General features: G+C 39.4%; 1 protein-coding gene across 15 annotated transcripts in view; it reads right to left on the bottom strand.

The window, feature by feature from the left end:
- Positions 1 to 19,117, bottom strand: part of LOC129725882 (uncharacterized) — a 40,749-nt gene that overhangs the window by 2,629 nt on the left and 19,003 nt on the right. For 10 of the 15 annotated variants that reach the window (XR_008728195.1, XR_008728194.1, XR_008728192.1 and 7 more), the window contains 9 exons: positions 8,812 to 9,024; positions 8,628 to 8,750; positions 8,293 to 8,571; positions 8,029 to 8,235; positions 7,859 to 7,966; positions 7,672 to 7,775; positions 7,157 to 7,512; positions 6,727 to 6,869; positions 6,561 to 6,654 (listed from right to left, as the gene is read on the bottom strand). Coding sequence is in view for 3 of the 15 variants with exons in the window: in XM_055682259.1 (XP_055538234.1) it covers positions 6,561 to 6,654; positions 6,727 to 6,869; positions 7,157 to 7,512; positions 7,672 to 7,775; positions 7,859 to 7,966; positions 8,029 to 8,235; positions 8,293 to 8,571; positions 8,628 to 8,750; positions 8,812 to 9,024 (1,627 nt within the window). In the remaining 12 variants the exon portion in view is untranslated. Of the gene's footprint in view, positions 1 to 2,531; positions 3,461 to 4,141; positions 4,696 to 6,560; positions 6,655 to 6,726; positions 6,870 to 7,156; positions 7,513 to 7,671; positions 7,776 to 7,858; positions 7,967 to 8,028; positions 8,236 to 8,292; positions 8,572 to 8,627; positions 8,751 to 8,811; positions 9,025 to 19,117 lie in introns of those variants that run through there. The other 5 variants (XR_008728199.1, XM_055682260.1, XM_055682261.1 and 2 more) reach the window with 5 other exon arrangements.

The following is a 19,117-nucleotide window of genomic DNA, read 5'->3' as shown; positions in this document are numbered from 1 at the left end:
TAAATCTGAATCAAGTCATTTTCGAACAAACGCGAAACATAAAGTAGAGTTTTTAGTCCTTTAGAAGCGATTCTAGCCTCAATATGGAATCATTTTCTGTTTTGGTTTTTGGTCTGTATTGGTCAGGAGCGTTTTTTGTCGATTCTGAGCCTAATTTGATATCACCAACTAAACATAAATGTTTTATGTCTCAATCGAGTTGAACGTTAGGTAACATTTGAGAAAAAATGTTTTGAATCAAAGTGGACAAACAATCTTATCTTTGTTTAAGCTGAATTTCAATGTTTTGATGTTTTTTTTTTATATTTTTTTTTCGAGTAGAGTTTATTGATTTATAAATTTATGTTTTCCGATTTTCTCGGACATCATCTCTGCTACTAAAAATCATAACTCATGATAACTTAAAAAAAAACAAAAAGTTTTCCAGGTGTACAAATCGGCGAATTTGGTTAAGCGGATAAAACACGGAAGGTTGCAGTGGGCTGGGCATGTAGCTAGAATGCCGGAAGAACGACCAGCGACGACTATATTTAGCAGAAATCCCAATATGGGCCGTCGACTTCAAGGTAGGCCCCGCACTCGTTGGATGTGTGCTGTCGATGAGGATGCCCCCGAAATAGGTGTTAGGGGAGATTGAAGGACAGCAGCCCAAAACCAAGTGACATAGTGACGTATTCTGGATTCGGCATTAGATCGATATTCGGTCTGTCGCCGTAAAAGTGAAGTAAGTAAGCCTTCTTTCCTCGCTGTTCTCCCGCATGGTAACTATGCTCGTTGTTTGGTTTCTAAGCATCGATATTCTTTTCCAATTTTAAATTTGTCAGCTGACATTGTGTGATTTGAATCTCAAATTGCACTAAAAATAAAGAAAACTGCACAACGAATACTCAATATGCGGACAGTCTATAGGTGATATGGATGTGGGTTCTGTTTTTTCTACATTTTTTAACACAATATATCAGTTTCATTTGTTATTCTAAAGTGATACATCAATATAACGTTTCTATCAACCGTCTGTTATCGTTATTGACGATGACGCTAACGTCTTCAGACATTGGCGTCATTGCCAAGGACGAAAACCACCGGACGGTATCAAATCAATAACGCCTGATGAACAAATTCACCATTTGATTTCACTTTGACCGCTGTCTTGGATAGCAACACAAACAAAGCAGCATTTGATCCAAAAGCAACGGATCGACTCGTTGCTATAGACCATCGCACGGTGACGTCACGCATCTGGTTTTGACAGCTACTGGTAACTTTGTTTATCCTCGGGCGAAGCAGTTTTGCTCTCAACAATCCAGCTTTTCACGAGCGGTAATGGCGGATGGATTTGACATTTCATGTAATTTGTCAAACTGATATATTTCATTGGATATTTCCATTGAACTGAAATTAGCTAGATGGATTTGACACATAATGGAGGTTGTCATACTACTAGTTCAATGGATTTCTCCATTGAACTAGTATTATTATACGTCAAATCCATTCAAAAAGCACTAGTTCAATGGAAATATCCAATGAACCATATTTTGACAACCTACATTTAATGTCAAATCCATCCGCCACTACCGCTCGTGGAAAGCTGGATAGCAAATCATTTTGATTGTTACCAAAATGCCCTTTGAATATTGTGCAAGAGGTGCAAGAACATTGAAAACAATTATAAATTAAGCAGCACTACGTCACTACGCACTCGATTGCTCCACCAGAAAAAAGCACGAAGTTCAAAACGTAAACAAATTTACCACTAACTGTCAGAAAAGTGAGGTTAAAGAGATTCGGTGAGATGGTCTATTGCATTGCCAAACTTATGAACTCGTTGCTACTCGGGAAGTTTCACTTCCGTGGGTTGTTATTGCCCAAGAGTAAATAGCAACGCTCGGTGCGGTTATTTTGATGGTTGTCAAGCCAGCTTTGGCAACCGAAATGTAGCAACTAGTGCACTTGCTATGACAAAACAAAAGACGTTAGTGAGCTGATACCGCCTGCCGATTATCGTCACGCCGATAACGTTAATGTTTGAAGACGCTATCGCCGTTGTCAATAACGATAGCAGGCCGAAAAAAAAATTCATTAACGCAAGAAACGAGCATTTGGAGGCGGAAGTTAGCTTCAACATGCACGACACGAGAGGCTTCTATAATTTGGTAAACGAAATCAGGAACCGGATGGTGCCAATTCCTGCTATGAGAAACGACAAGGAAGGGAACCGATTAGCTATTGGTGGCCGTGTGATGGAAACAACGTTTCGAGCCGTCGACAGAAACAGCGGAAAATTGAGAAGAATGGACAAGGAGGTTAGGGAAGCTTGTAAAGAGTTAAAAAAAACCAGAAAGCAGCTGGAAAGGACGGCCTCCCAACCGAACTTTTAAAAGCCGGGAGTGAGCATCTGTTGCGTGTAATCTATCGGCTCATCTTAAAAGTTCAGCGGATTGGATGGATGGACTTTTTTGCCCAGTCTATAAAAAGGGCCCCCGACTCGATTGCAGTAATTATCAATAATAACACTCCTCAATTCTGCTTACAAGATTCTCTCCCACAACCTGCTGAGGCCGTTGCAGGAAGCCTTTGCCGGAAGGTCCCAGTGCGGTTTACGGGAAGGGCGATCTACTATGGTCCAAATGTTCGCCTTGCGTCAAATCCTTGATAACCTCAGAGAAGTGAACTGCAGACTCATCATCTCTTTATAGACTTCAATGTGGCATATGATTCAGTTAAGCGCAACGAGTTATGGAAGATTATGCTTCAACACGGTTTCCCAACAAAACTGATTAAGAGTGTTCATGCCACTCTTGGCGGTTTTTTATCATGCGTCAGGATAGCGGGCGTAATTTCGGACCCGTTCGTGACGCTAGACGGTCTGAAGATGGGACGGGCTCTCGAACCTGTGGCTGGTGGACAGCGTGGAAGTTCGTCGAGTCTCGGTACTGAGATTGTAACAGATGGGAATATCTATAAAGTAGTCGACGAATTCGTGTACGTTGGTACTCTCGTAACGTGGTGTGACAACGACGTTACCAGCTGAGATCCCACAGCAAGCATGTTTGCGCTTTACAGGACGCTGATTTCTCCAGTGGTACTCTACGGCCATGAATGTAGGTCGATGAAGGAATGGCGGAAAACTGAAGAATTGAGTATGGCGCAGGCGCATGAGCCACGAGGTGTACCAAGCATACCAACATGCGGATATCATCAAGCTGATAAAATACGACAGGCTACAGTGGGCTGGCCACGTGGCACGAATGACGGAGGAGTGACTAGCAAAGATGATAGTCAGCAGAGAGCCCGACAGAGGTCGGCGACTCCATGGTAGATCCCGTATCCGTTGGATGCGTGGTGTTGATGGGGCGTCCGATCGGTGGGTGTTAGGAGCGTCTGGAGGAGACTATCCCAAGATCGAGTAATGTGCAGACGTTTTCTGGATTCAATAGTGGGTCGTTAACGACCTGTCGTCCTAAAAGAGAAGTAGGTAAGTAAATGTGGGGTCATACTAGTTTGGAAAACGAACGATTAGTGAAGCGCCGTGAAATGACTCTATATATTTGTTGTGAGACATTCAGTTATCTACAACTTTGCTTTTGTCGCAATTTTCATCAGCTTCGTAGTATCAATTTATGATTTCTCATCAATAATAAAAAAAATATGGTGGAAAATGGTCAAATGTTCCGAAGAGGGTCAACAACTTAGTTGATGAATAAAGATAGGAGCTAAGTAATATCTTTGCTCGATTTGATTGACAATAGTTTAATTCAAGATAAATCTAGGACTTGAATAATTTATTGATGAAGGATTCAATGTAATTGCAATGGGTCATACTTCAGAGTTCGATGTCCAATGAAGTCCTGTACATGTACCCGGTAACTAAAGGAGTAAATTATGGTAAAAAAGGTGTTAATCATGGTTAGCGATATACACTCAATACAAACAAAAAGCAAAATCCACAAAGAAAATAGCATCTCATTTTTAGTACAGTTAGTGCGAAGGCAGTGCTCTCATAGAAATATCTTTACTCACATATCGCAACATATAGAGAATACGTCTTTCATTATGGGAAAGCTAATTGAAACAAATCGAACATCGCACGTTACACGTTACGTTCTTGAAACAAAGAAATAAAACGCTTGCCCGTTGCAGGTTAAACGAACGAAGGACATGATATGTATTTGTATTCCTTGGTTTTTTGCCGTTTACAAAACTATCAAGTTTTCGTGCTACTATTTTTTTTAGAGAAATGTACAGCTTAGTCATAACGAATGTAATACAGTTAAGCTTTACAAATCTAACTGAAGTAAGAACAAATTAAAAGGGGATTTTTATTACACCTTCCAAACACATGGAAAGTTTCAATCTGGTAATTGAAGAGATATAGACTGAATAACGCGGATGCTCTAGTACATGGTTTTATCTGTCCCAAAACTCAAACATCTCACACAACAAATACCTCTCAATTAGTCCGATTCACCACATTTCGTTTTTCAACTACTAACACCAGTGATTGTTTTGCCTCTCTGCTGTTTTTTTTATGTATTAAAGTTAAATCATGTAAGATATTGGAGAGTTAAAATTCGTGCATTCTCTGCGAAGTGCGTATTCTTTACAATAACGTTCTTTCTCTTGTGTTTTTTTTCTCATAGCCATTAGCTACAACAATGTTAACAAATCAGGTCATTTTTGTTTTTTTTTAGTATTCTGAAATAATAGTAAAGAAATAAAAGAAAATTATATGAGGATTATGTGAGGAAATATAATTTCTGTGCATAGCTACTGGATTGTTACGTATGAGATGCTAGTACAAACTGGTTGGAGGCCAAAAATTCAAAAACAAAATGATAGAGCTGTTTATATTTAAAGTATAAGTACTTCACTTCAGTAAAGATTATAGACATACATTTCAGCTGAGTTGCATAGTTTTACACGCGGTGCAATGCTTGTTGTATTATTATTAAAGCACCTATCTTATAATTGTTCCCCCAGTTTGTTTGAATCGCTTAGCGAACAATGTAATTTGAAATATTTACAGTCATTAAAGCAATTAATTGAGATATGAACTGGATCAAAATACAACAAAGTTTGATGTAACTTTCTGATATCTACCGAAGATTTTGTTGTTATAGGTACAGTAACCAAACTTGTTGTTAAGATTGTTTTTAATCCTCAGCTAAGATTTAGCTTTCGTATTGATTCAAATTCAGTTATAACTGAACAAATTTCGCTGAAATAAATAGTTTTTGTCTTTCCTTATCCAACTTTCACGAGCGGTAATGGCGGTCAGTGGACGCAACCCATTTTGACGTCTTCTGGAGGTCAGGTAATCTTCAATCGCAGTAACGGAATGAAAAAACATAAAAAATGTTGGAACGTAGCATAGCAACTTTAACAAGCAGTTTTGCTTATTTTGTTCCGCGTAAAATGCAAATAACAAAAAGCCCACTGTTTGTTGAAGTTCCTGTGCTACGTGACAGTCCGCTACGTTACGATGTACTGTGATGCTGCGTTCACTTTTCGCGCAATAGCGGGCAAAGCTGCATAACGACATCAATGCTAAAAATTCATGCCGAAATAGAGACTTACTATGTAATTTTCAAAACTATTACACTTAATCAACCTAAAACTTTCAATTGACATCCAATTTTGCGATGAAAATTTATGAAAGAATACACTCCCCAACAAATTCAATCGTTTTGTAAAAATGTTTGCACTGGACGAAGAGCGGACACAGTAAACAAAAGTACAGCTTACGCAAAGCGAATCCAATGTCTTGGTTTTCACAGTCCAAAGATGCGTTTTTATATAATTAAGTGAAGTGTAAGCTCGCGTATCAAGTTTTACATCTGTTTGTCCTGACGGTATTTTTTTCGAAAAGACAGAATTATTGTCTGCAACTTTGCCGGAAGCTTCACACCGATCAAACAGACGGTTCTGGCTCCAAAAATATTTGTAAGCACCAAAACCGTTTTAACATAGGCCCTTTTCAATAATTAGTCGTGAACCAATAATAAATTAATGGCATACTAATGACATATTTAACCCATAGCAACATCTGTTAATGTTTCAGCTAAACAAAAAATGGTCGATTGAAGTGGGTGCTACATTCTTAATAATTATTTGGAAAGCTAGCTTAAAAAAATCTGTCGTCTAAATCTGTTCTAAATACTAAAAACTCGCGTTATGTCATTTATCCAAGCCTTCCGATTCACAGTGACATTTCTTGACGATCAACGATGACGTTGCAAATTAATTCAACTATTTTTTTTCTCGGGGTATTTGTGGGCAATTTGAGAAAAAAATTTAAACATTTAAAAAGGGGTTCTTGTTATTTTTACAACTAATATTTTTTAAATTTATTTCAGAAACAATTATAAGATACTTTGCTGTAGTTTTCAACTCAACAAATTTCCCTCTAGTTTTGTTCCACTGTAGCATTCTTATCAGTCCGAATATATATACACGGATGGTGTTTTTTTTTTCAAAAGTGTGACAAAAAATGCGTTTGTTAGGAAATGCACAAATAATGACGAACTGCGATGCGGAAGGATTCAACTTTGAATACTCACCCCTAGCGAAGTTCATTTCTCCATTGGTTCGGAACGATTGCTGTGTGTGCTGGCGGCGTGGAGCCGGTGCTGGCGGAGCATCAATGAACACAAACTGCAAAAGGAAGAATAGAAACAGGTGCTTAAAAACGGTGCTTTCGCACTCCGACACGATCTGGTAGACTACCTCAACTGTCAGCGTGCCGGTGATGTTTTCCGTCTCATATGGTCTGGGCTGTAGTTCCAAAATTTGGGTCGAGGCGGGACCGTTCGCTAGTTCATCGATCCCTACCAAGCCCAAACCCAAGAATCGCTGGAATCCTCCGGCGGCTATAAGATTTTAAAAAATATATCGGTTAGTGCATGACTATGACAGAAACGTAGATTCACAGATAGAAATAATTGGTTTGTAGAGCATGCTAATAAACTGACACTACAATTTGTATGATTATTACGCCAGTCGCAAAAGCAGTTATTAAAATTATTCCATTTAACAAGATGGAGAAAACTTTCCGGAAGCAAACTGCGTGCAATTACCGGTTCTATGAGGGGAAAATTAAATTTCTTTTCGCAGTGTAAGCTACAAGGATTAGACCAAGCCAACATTCTTCACTCACGCGTGTTAGGTTTGTTAATTTTGTCAAACAATCTGGTGGCTGCCGGCACAGCAGCTGTCTCCGATTGGGCACGATCAGTCTCGTCGCCGTTTGTGACCCCCCGACCAGCAGTTGGGTCACGATCGGCTTGCTCATTATTACTGCAGTTAGTGGGATCGCTTGAATTATTATTGTCATGCAAGGTAACAATCTCATCACACTCGACATTCGCAACCACTTTGACTAGCGACGGGGCCGGCACAGTGGCCTCAACTACAACAGGCTGAGCTAACAGTGAATCAACCGCATTGCCATTACCTACTGCTACAGAGTCATACACTTCGAATAGGAGTTCGGTAGAATGGTTTGACAAGTCACTACAAAAATAAAGGAAAAAAGACAGAGAAAATAAGAAAATGTTGGTGGGATAAAAACGGAAACTATAATGCAATGAGGAAATAGGGCTTCTATCAACAATGTAACAGGAAAAGTAGGAGCAAATAGTCAGCTACCAGCGTGCAGGGAGAGGTACTCACAACAAGAAAGTATCATCCCAAATGGGGTTCACTCCCATTTTGCCGGCAGTTTGGTGCTTTTGGGCCGGTTCATCCATTTCTACGACGCAATACGGTTGTGAACACTGAAAGTTGAATTGTTTGAATTAGGATAACAATCTCGTGAGAAAAACAGTTCATTGTTTGGTGTCACTCCAAATTCACTTACCTGCAGGAGTCTCTCGGCTTTAACAATTTTAACTAATAATTTCTTCGGTGAAGTCGATAAACTGGCACTGAACGAGTCGTCTTGATACGAACGGTAATTGTCAACGTACTGATGATAAAAGTGAAAAATGGATCAAAGAACTAGTTGATGGTTTACGATCTCAGACTTACCCCGTAACCTGAGTAATCAAGTGGCATCATTTCCTCCGGTTCCTCGCCCATCAGGCGTGGACAGGTCGAGTAAATGGAGAAATCGATCGGATATACGACGTCCCGTATGGAGGACGCCAGCAGTTCAGTAATGAGGTCACTCTGTTTCTTCTCATCTTGGGCATTCGCAGTTTTCAGTGGGCCAATACTATTCAGATGGATTTTGATCTAAAAAAAATGTTCATTAAGCTCCAACAGATTTAAAACATAAAGTTTCCAGCTTACGTCAGGAAAGCCCTCCATTTTCAGTTCACCCTTGAGTCCGAAAAAGTTAATTATCACACTCATGCGGGTCTTCAATCGTGCCACGGTCGCCTTGTAATGCGAGACGTCCGTTTTCTGATTGGTCGATTTGAACGCTTTGATCTGCAGAACTGGGGTGGTTTCGATATCAAACAGCAGCTCCACCTCGTTCTGCTGTTCGGCTGGTTCGCACAGGATACTGGACATATTCGGAGGTAGACTTTCTGGTAGTACTCGGACCACTTCGACGATCATCTCGTGCTGCAATTTTCAAATATTGACTACTGTAACTTCATTAACAATAATGCATCACATACCTGGTCCACGTAGGACAGCAAAGCGGTATTTATAGTACCAACCCAGTCCTGCATCAGCTTGTTCACGACGACCAGATCAGAGTAGAGCCATCGGAAGAGATGAATAGCCCATTGAACCACTTGCTACGAGAAGAAGAGGCTTTCATGATCTCTAGCATCATACAACAATCATCACCGTCCTTACCATATCCGAACCGTTGATGTTGGATGGAGGAATGACCGTTCGCTTCTTCTGTGACAACTCGGGACCGGGACTCCTGCGGGAGATTCGCTTCCGAACTATAGCAGAGCCGCCGACGCCAGGTTTCTGACCGAATGGTGGACTACCACCGAAGCCACCGCCAACGCGGGCGCCTGACCCCAGTGTGCCATTTTTCGCTTGCGCGAGAAGAGCTTCCTGTGGAAGATAGCAAGGTGTTATATTTTTTCGTTTCAATTATTTGATTGCTTTTGAGCTGAAGAATTAAAATTTCTGGTAATAAATTGTTACAAGCCATAAAAAGTTGTTTATGAATCGTGGTTTTGCCGTACAGATGATCAATTTCCTCTACATTCCAAAGGAACTAATGCATTCGAATTACGTGAATCGTCTACAGGACTCAGAAAGTATTCATAACCAAGAAACTCTTTTTTACTAAATTAACTAATTATAATTAGAAATGAATTCGACAACGGCAACTTTAATCCGTTGTAAATACACGAATAAGTTGATCATATGAAAATATCTTCTTTTTTCTGCTTTGTGCTGTGTTTCTGCCGTTCGCAGAAAAATTAATACACTTGCTGCTTACACCACAGCTGAGCGAAACAAGAGTGGTGAATCACTCTAGTGAAAATATACAGAAGTACGCCGCGGTGCGCACTGCTAGGATAAATTAGATAGCATTTAAAGAGCAAACATGCGCGGCGGGAGGCTGTATTTTTTGAAGTAGAATACTTCTCTCAGGAAGTTCGGCTACATAGGGATGTGAAATGAAAATCTAAAACCGAAAAAAGTGGAAAATATGTCCAATTTCAAATGCTAATAAATTGGTTAGTATTCGATGGATTTCCTTCGTTCTTGTAGCAATAGATTGGAAAATCCTCTAAGATTCTTCCCAAAAGAAGATAATTGTAATTTTATTATTCACACTATTGTACTATTGAAAATAGTCAAGCCTTGTCAAAACGAAAAATTCGACCTCTGATTGGTCGTTATATGACTGCTTCCCAAGCACAGTCGACAGAATGATATACCTTGCAATTGAAAACATGCTATTGGGCCTATATAAGAGCCTGTTTCAGCCGAAGCCGCTCATAATAGTACTAGACAGCGACAACAGCAGTCGTCCTTCCTTAGCAGCAGCACTAGCCCTGTGGTTGGTCACCACGTCTCAGGAGCAGCGCGGTTCTTCTCTGCGTGTGTCGCCATAAACAAATAATTGAAGGTTAATAATTTTCTGGAATTAACACAAGCAGACATTCTGTGCGGGGTGCAATCAAATTCTGTAGTAGTTGTCTAATTTTTATCTTATTTGTCGGGTGTGCTTAGACGCGCATCATTTTTCGTTGTTATTATCATTCCCCACATGAAACGACACGCTTTCGTACGAGAGCGGCGGTATAAGCGGTAGATGCATTTGCCAACACTTACTCCATTAAAGCCGTGTACAATTTTCAATGTGAGAACACCTTTCTATTGTGTTGGCCGTGCGCATTAGGCCTCTGCCGTGCTAAACGCTAAGAGCGGCGCGAACCGATTCGCCCGGCCGTAGGTTAATGTACAGCCGTAAGTAGAGCTGTGTAAAAGTATTCTACTTCAACCTTGCGGTCGTGGCTTTGCACACAACCCTCCTGTGATTTTTTTTATGTAGGGCTACGTCTCTCAGGAAATTCGGCTACAAAGAGGTGTAAAATGAAAATCTAAAAACGGAAAAGGGGAAAAACATGTCCGATTTCGAATTTTTGTAAGTCGGCTAGTTTTCAATGCATTTCATTCGTTCTTGCAGCAATCGATCGGAAAATCATCTATGCATCCGTCGAAATGCAGAGAATTGTAATTTGATTATTCGAACTATTGTACTATTGAAATTTATCAGGCCTTGTTGAAACGCAAATTATGATCTCAGATTGGTTGCTTAATATGTACTTGCCTTCCCTAACAGGGTTGACAGAGCATTATACCTATAGTTTGAAAAAAATATCATACCTAAGAGAGACAACTAAGATAATTGAGTTTGATAAAATTTCCATTCTCAGTTGATCTCAAGGTACGATGCTGGTCTAATAAGCCAGTCGTCGTAGGTTCGAGTCTCGGCTCGGGAAAGACTGTTAGTGGTCAGTAGGGTCGTAGCGCTAACCTCGCAATTGTCTTGTACATTTAACAGTTGGTTGCAAAGTCTGTGATATTTAACAGAAGGTCGAGTTCCGAATCGAAAAGTAGCACCAAGGCTTTGCTTTTTTTAATTTCCTATGAAAGGTAATTACATTAGGTTACATGCAAAAAATCTGCACCATTGCGAGCCGCCTTCCGGCAGCTAATCACAACATTCGACATGTCTGACGAAAACATACGTAATTTTCCCCAGTTTTCGCGACAAAATTGTTGGGGTAGATCTTACGTTTCAGGTTTTCCTAGAAATTGTCGATGGGACGCAGCTGGAGGACGCCGACTTGGGTACTACATTGATAAGCAGCCGCTCCATTTCCTTCAACGATCGCTTCGAACAGTGGGCCGACGCCAAAATATCGCGTCTTCGCCCTTAGGGTATTTTTTGAAGAACGACGCAACTTCCGGCAGGCACTTTATAAAATAAATTTTCCCGTTCACGCGCAGTCCGGAACGAAAGAAGAGCGCTAATTTTCAGCCACAGTAGCACCTTCTTGGGATCTGGGTGTGTGAAATGAACTTCACCTGTGAGCTCTCTTCCTTCGTAGGGGAAGTAAAACACGAAGTGCTCTGCCAGTCGTTGCCTTCCAGGGTGAGATAGGTCTCGTCGTCCATCACCACTGCCTGCAGCTCCGAGACGAGACTGCCGCTTCCTGACCTGTATGTCCGCGTTCGACAGGTACTTTTTTCACTGTTTAGCCGGTTGCACCAACCTCCTGGGCAAGTGCACGCAGCGATGTAGCCAATCATCCCTCGGTCTTTTTTTTTCTCTGTGTGGACTCATCACTGCGACCAGAGACATTTTGATCTATTGTGATATTGCCCAGGTGTTTTCTGTACTCCGCACTTCATATTATTGGCAGTATCACTATTGAAGTGAATGATACGCTTTTTTTTATTTATATCCGTGCTGGTGTGTGAGAGTTTACCCTTACATTTCAAGCTTACTGCTCTACTATACCAAGCCTCTTTTCTATCCTACCAATATCGCCAAATTACAATTGCCTGAACTGAGGCTACACCTAACGTTCCTCTCTGGCCAGGTTTATTCTAAGAGGGACTTATTATGTCAAGAGGAAGGAGTCTTATCGAAACCTCGTTCCTCGTGCCAATATCGCCGATTACAATTCCCTGTAGAGGGTAAATATTTCTGAAATCAGTTTTATTATAAGAAGGACTTATTTTGTCAAGAGGAAGGAGTCCTATCGAACCTCGTTCTTCCTACCAACACCGCGTCACAATCACAATTCCCTGAAGAGGTACTCAATGCTTCCACCTCTGGTCAGGTTTATTATAAGTAGGACTTATATTTTTGTCAAGAGGAAGGAGTCATATCGAAACCTCGTTCCTCCAGCCAAGACCGCGTCATAATTACAATTCCCTGAAGAGAACTATTATACGTTACTCAGAACAGTTTTATTATAAGAGGGACTTTTTTGTTAAGATGAAAGTCAGCGAGGGTACTTTAGAATTCAGCTTGAAGGAAGGGTATGTAGTAGAGAGCCTGAGAATGAACCCATGTTAAAGTCCTTTGACAACCAAATGGCCTGATTCTACTGAGATTCGAACCCACGACCACTCGCTTATCAAAGCGGACTCTGTAACCTTGCGGCTACGAAGCTCTCTATCCCTCGGTCTTCCTCTTCAGCATCCTTGGGAATTTCTTGTTGCTCTGGGTCGTCGGCCGTCCGGACCCGGGATTCTTTCGATGTGATCGTTGTCCAATAGTGCCAAGATGTTGTAGATGACGTAATGGGCGTATCCGGCATCCACAAAGTGCCGCACGATGTCTGTTTTCGACGCGGCGGGGCACAGTGGTTTAAAGCGCTAAAAACGTGATCGTCAGCCTTTTGAGTATGAAAATGCCATTTGAATGCTATAGTGTATTCAACAAAGTTTTTTGTAGATCTGAAGGGGCATCTTTTTATGCAAATGAATTTTAGATTAACTCACCTGAAAGTGAGATAAAATTTTGATTTTTTTATTTACTTATCAAATCAAAACGAAGTCTTCAGCAAAGTTGTAGACAATCTTATGTTGAAAAACTTTGCTGAAGACGCTTTGGTTCTATCTCTTGAAAATTGACCTGTATGTGGTAGTTTTATACACAGACATTCTAAAAGTTTCTAAAAATCGAAAAATACCAAATCACTTTTTCTGATGTGATTTTAGAGGCTTACTATGTTTTAGACATTTTTTTATATTTAAAAAATACATCATTCTGCCGAACATACCTTGGGTAAATTTTCAACTTTTTCATAGGTTCTAGGACATTTTAGACAAAAAAATGCACTTTTTCAAACTGAAATTTCTCGAAAAGCAGCAAACAGCTGCAAAAATAACAGTCTTTTCTCGAAAGATAGTGATTAGTACAAGCTTTCCCAGGTGGTTCCACTAGTTTCTTGCAGTTTCTTAAATCCTTGGACGTGGGTGAAAAAAAATATTTTTTTTTTTGGTTTTTCGGCGTTTTTTCATGTTTTTTTCTTCAAAGATGTACAGAATCGAAACAATTTTCGATTTTTCATTGAAAAGTACGACGAGCATTTATATTTACGGCACCGTACATTATTTGGAAACACAAAGATAGAATAAAAACATTTTTTTTCCGAAAATAATTGTTATCCCGATCAGAAGCAAAACAAAAATGTTACAAAAGTTGTTATTTTGTAACGGGAAAAACCTTACAGGCTGTGTCTTCCATTTGGTCCCGTTAGGTGTTAAAATAACAGAAATTATAACAGAAATGATTCTTCTAGTATCAAACACATATCAAAATTTGTTAATAATGTATCAGCTTTCTAACAAAATAAGATAGTATATAGAAAAATATAAAATAACAAACATTGTTAGAAACAACAGGTTTTGATAAAAACGAAAAATTAGTTAGACTTGTTTCAGAACACTTCATGTCACGTTTTGTTATCATAACTCATTCAGATTAATTTTGTTATCAAAATTATATGGAAAAATACAAAATTATATCAAAACATGTCATTTGTATCTCACGTTGATAGAATTTTGTAATTTTTAGTTATGCTCTTTTGATCGGGATGTCACTAGTGTATGCAGATGCCAAAGTTTTTTTTTTCAACAAAATTAGCAACATTCTTCGACGTTTTTCCAATGCTTTTTTTGAGGGTGAACCTCATTGAATCCAAAAATGGCCGACTTCGAGTCACCACTTCGGATTTTCGAAAGCACAAGACTCGGAAATAATTAATGCATTCCCTGTGAAAATGCTATTTTACGTTTGCTGTGGTGAAGCAAACATAAAATAGAATTTTCATAGAGAACGCAATAAGTATTTCCGAGTCTTGTGCTTTTGAAAGTTCGAAGTGGTGACCCGAAGTGTCGTGGTGAAGTGGTGACCTTCAATGTTGTCCATATGGAGGCATCTCGGTGTGGATTAGGTGTCTCTGTATGGACAAAATTAAAAGAAAATAAGGATATCTATCTCTGAGCTGACATTTTATTTTCAGAATTCAAGCATTGGAAAAACGTCAAAGTTGCTAATTTTGTTGAAAAAAAAACCTTGGTATTTGCATACACTAGTGAAATAACAATTATTTCCGGAAAAAATCATTTTTTTTCTATCTTCATGTTTTCCAAATAATACACGGTGTCGTAAATATAAATGCTTTTCATACTATTTAATAAAAAATTGAAAATCGTTTCGATTCTGTACATCTTTGAAGAAAACAAAACATGAAAAATGCCGAAAAACCAAAAAAACTATTTTTTTTCACCCACGCACAAGTCTTTAACTCTCTAGTACCCAAATTAATTTTTAGACGGACTTCGAAAAAATCACTATCAAGCCTCATAAACATTTTTTAAGTTCTTATTGAAGCTTTTTAGAGGTTCGACTGAAGACCGCCTAGAGGCGGCACTGGGCACTAGAGGGTTAAGAGACTGCAAGAAACTAGTGAAACCACCTGGGGAAGCTAGTACTAACCTCCATCTTCCGAGTGAAGACTGTTATTTTTGCAGCTTCTCGAGAAATTTCAGTTTGAAAAAGTGCATTTTTTTATCTAAAATGTCCTAAACCCTATGAAAGAATTGAAAATTCGCCCTAGGTGTGTTCGGCAGAATGATGTATTTTTTAAATATAAAAAAATGTCTAGAACATAGTAGGCCTCTGAATTCACATCAGAAAAAGTTATTTGGTATTTTTAGATTTTTAGAAACTCTTAGAATGTCTGTGTATAAAATTACCTGTATGTGGTCGATTTTCAAGAGATAGAAGCAAAGTGTTTTTAGCAAAGTTTTCCAACATAAGACTGTCTACAACTTTGCCGAAGACTTCGTTTTGATTTTATAAGTAAATAAAAACAAATAAATTTTTTATCTCATTTTCAGGTGAATTAATCAAAAATTCATTTGCATCAAGAGATGCGCCTTAAGATGTACAAAAACTTTGTCGAATACACTATAGCATTCAAATGACATCTTCAGACTCAAAAGGCTGACTATCACGTTTTTCGCGTTTTAAACCACTGTGCGGGGTACCGTTCTTTGAACGGGGCAGCTTCACTATTTTCGCCATCACGGTTAGAGTTCCACTGACAGAGCTGTTAATTTTTTCTGCTGACTCATGGGTTGCTATGATTAATGATGCATGGGTAGTTTCGTCAGTGCATATGTGAAAAATCGGAAAATTCTGTCTAACTTTTTTAATGCAAACGTTAATTAACCGGCAATGCAGTCTTTGGGCTTTACACGAGCCTGCTTTTGCTCAAACAAATCATTTTGCTAGTGAATGAAGTAAGCGTCGGACATATTTTAGCAGCAGCGAAAAGTAACAATTTTAGTAGCAGCTTTACCATATTATGGCAACAACAGCAACCTTCGGGATCCAGGTACCTAATCATAATCTACCGGCCGTGTCAATTTTTTTACTGTGGAAATTGCTTTCCACTGAGTTGTCAGAGTGCCTTTTTTCTTCCTGTTGGATACATTTTCCACTGCGACCAGAGATTTGATCTTTTGTGGCGGGCCCCTATTTGATGTAAGCCTCATCAGGGTGTCGTACCACTAATAGGTTGAATGGTTTCCACTTGCTGAATATAGGCATCGTCCCAAGAAAGTATTATTGAACGAATAAAGTTCACTGCCTTATTGGGAGGAGTCATCCAGATATCTAATGGTTGTATTAAGTGTTTATCAAATAATTGCTTCCTCTCTTGAAAAAGTGCTTCACAGTCACATAATAAATGTTCCGAGGTTTCTTTATCTAGGTTACAAAAGCAACAGGCATCATTTTGCAATTTACCTATCTGTTTAAAGTAATATTTACTTGGGCAGTGTCCCGTTACAAGGCCACTGAAGGTACATAAGTCTATTTTTTTAGATACTGAGCAATCGCTGGGTTACTGTTTTTTGAAGTGCAATAAATTTTTTCGTCGAGCTGAATTATTGTTGTCCAAATGTTTTCTATCATTGATTTTTCCCACTCCTTAAGTTCCCTCTTGAGGGCACATTCTGAGATCCCACAAAACGGTTCTGGCCCTATGAACAACTGATTGATCCATTTCTCGCCAACAGATCAGCTTTTTCATTCCCTTCAATGCCGCAATGCCCTGGTACCCAGAATAAGTTTACTTTACTATTTCTAGCCACCTGCTGTAGCAATTGAATGCAATACCATACTAATTTCAAAGAACAGGAAACGGATTTCAGTACTTTTAGTGCAGCTTGACTATCCGAAAAAATGCATATATTTGTATGTCTATAGTTACGTCGTAAGCAAATTGTAGCGCATTCAATTATTGCCTGTATTTCTGCTTGAAATACTGTTGGCCACTCTCCCATAGGTATTGTCAGAGTGCCTTAATCTCCACTGTCGGGGTAACATAGAGATGCGATCACCAATTAAAATTGACCAATTACAAAACTGCCAATGGATGATCAACGTTTATTTACTATAAAATTCTTCCAGGTTAAAACAGATTTGTCTGAGTACCATGTTTTCGTACGAAAATAATATAAAAGTTGTGTACAAAATCACGACCGAAAGATTGCGTAGAACTACAAACAGTTGTTCGTTGCAACATTTGCATTACTTCTGTTTGATTGTGTATTTTTACCATAACCAGGTATATACCTATATAGTGTATACTATATAGTGTCAAAATTACCTAGTGTGGTTGGTAACGTCTCCGCCAACCACGCTCGACGCCTGGGTTCGTATCCCATAGCCGACATAGGTGTCGATGGTTGTGAGGTGGCCAGATCCACTCACAACCAACCCAACTGGTCTAGATTCAATCCTAGCCTACACCGGGAGATTTTCTGAGCATGAGCATGAGCATGATTGACCGCCCGCGGTTGCTACTCCGTTATTGCCAAATCAGCAGTAATTACACAGAGAACCAATAGATGATGCTTGGGACTAACATGCATCCTCAATGTGTAAAAACTGGTGACCTTAATCTGTTTATTAGGCAATATCGGCGTCGGCCGCATCCGAATGCAGGTCAAAGAAGGAGTTTGTATAGGAAAATGTTGACGTTATACTCGCTTTATGGAAGCCGAGAACACCTCTGCACTTCCACGAGAAACCACTGGCATGTTGGAGAAAGGGCAAGGTATACAGCAGGGTTCGTGTTGGTAAACGATGCGCTGATTTCGAGCGTCGGGTTCTTTAGAACAAGTGTCGCGCCACGATTTTCATAATGCAATTCGAACTTATTCAGTTTGACAATGTAACACCGCAACAATGAATCGTACGCAAGGATACTGGATCTTTGACCGAATTGAGACAACTTCAAATGATTGGATATCTCCTCGTAGGGTGATCCTCTTTATACCGAAAGCTATTGCGCGTTGATGATCTATTTGAAGATAATACGGCCTCATTAAAGGTATAAACGCGGAGTCTCTAGGGGTTCGGTCAACCGGATATTTTCTATCTAACAGATCGACTAACGACGTCTCTCGTATTCACTTCGTCTGCTTTAAAAAGAAAACGATCCCGCGAAAATCACACCTGAAAAACGGAATATAAAAATGTTGCGCGCTTATTACGGAAACGAACTATGAGTATCTTTCTTGCCAAACACCACGATCCTCTGCGTACGACGCGCGCGAAGTAGCCTTTGCCACTCGTAGCAACCAGCTATTTGTCAACCCCGAGTATACGTCGGCTGACGTGATTCTTTGGACGGTATACAACGCGTTTCCGTTAGTCACGATATTTATCTACCGAACGAAATTTTCGGCTAAATGGTCACCGTGAGACATAAACAAGTATCTGGGTAGGCCGCGAAATCACTTTATTTCGAAAACGTTCATATGAGCAAAACTCTCCGAGCCGGAAACGCGGTTTACACCGAAGCATTGCACACGACCGCTAATTTCCCTGCTACCGACGCAGACGCTCGGGGACACGACATTTCGATGCGAATGTTACCTATTAAATAGAAAAATTGGCAAAGTTTCATGCATACAAAGCCTTAATTATTTAAAAACGCAGATATCCAAATTGTCCGGTATATAGTATTGAGTTTATTAACAAAATGCCGAACTAGTCATAATTGGAACATAGTATATAAACCATCTGCCCAAAAGCTAGAAAAATCGAAAAAGTGAAACATACACACTTAGTTATACAGTCGTGCTTTCATGTAATCCCGATTTACAAAACTTTGAAATAGTCACTCAAAAATCAATAATTGTTCAAAAGCTAGAAAAATCTCAAAAATGAAGCTTAACGAAATACTCACAAAACTATGTGAAAGTTTAAGTTATTCAAATGTTGAAAATATTAGAAAAGATTCTATAAAACTAGCTTATATTTAATATTTCACGGGAGATATGAAAAATCTACTCGAGTTTCGAAAAAGAATCACTCAACCACTGAGCGAAATTATAGTATAAATGTTTTTGTAAATATAAACACAATGCACTTATCTTATACATCGAGTCAGCATTCAGCGCACAAAGCATTCCGTTACTTTTTTTCACCACTCGTACATAAACAATCACATCGTTTCTTTGGTGATTGTGACCACTTTCGAGGAAGCGCTCCGCCACCGGATGGAATGGCTGCTTCCAGGAATCATCATATAATTTTACTGGATCATGTCTGGCACAGTGTACACTAATCTTCACACATTTATGA

The sequence above is a fragment of the Wyeomyia smithii genome, chromosome 2 (genome assembly GCF_029784165.1).
Source record: "Wyeomyia smithii strain HCP4-BCI-WySm-NY-G18 chromosome 2, ASM2978416v1, whole genome shotgun sequence".
Classification (NCBI taxonomy): Eukaryota; Metazoa; Arthropoda; class Insecta; order Diptera; family Culicidae; genus Wyeomyia; species Wyeomyia smithii.
The sequence above is the reverse complement of the archived record's forward strand: the minus strand, read 5'-3'. Positions and strand labels throughout refer to the sequence as shown.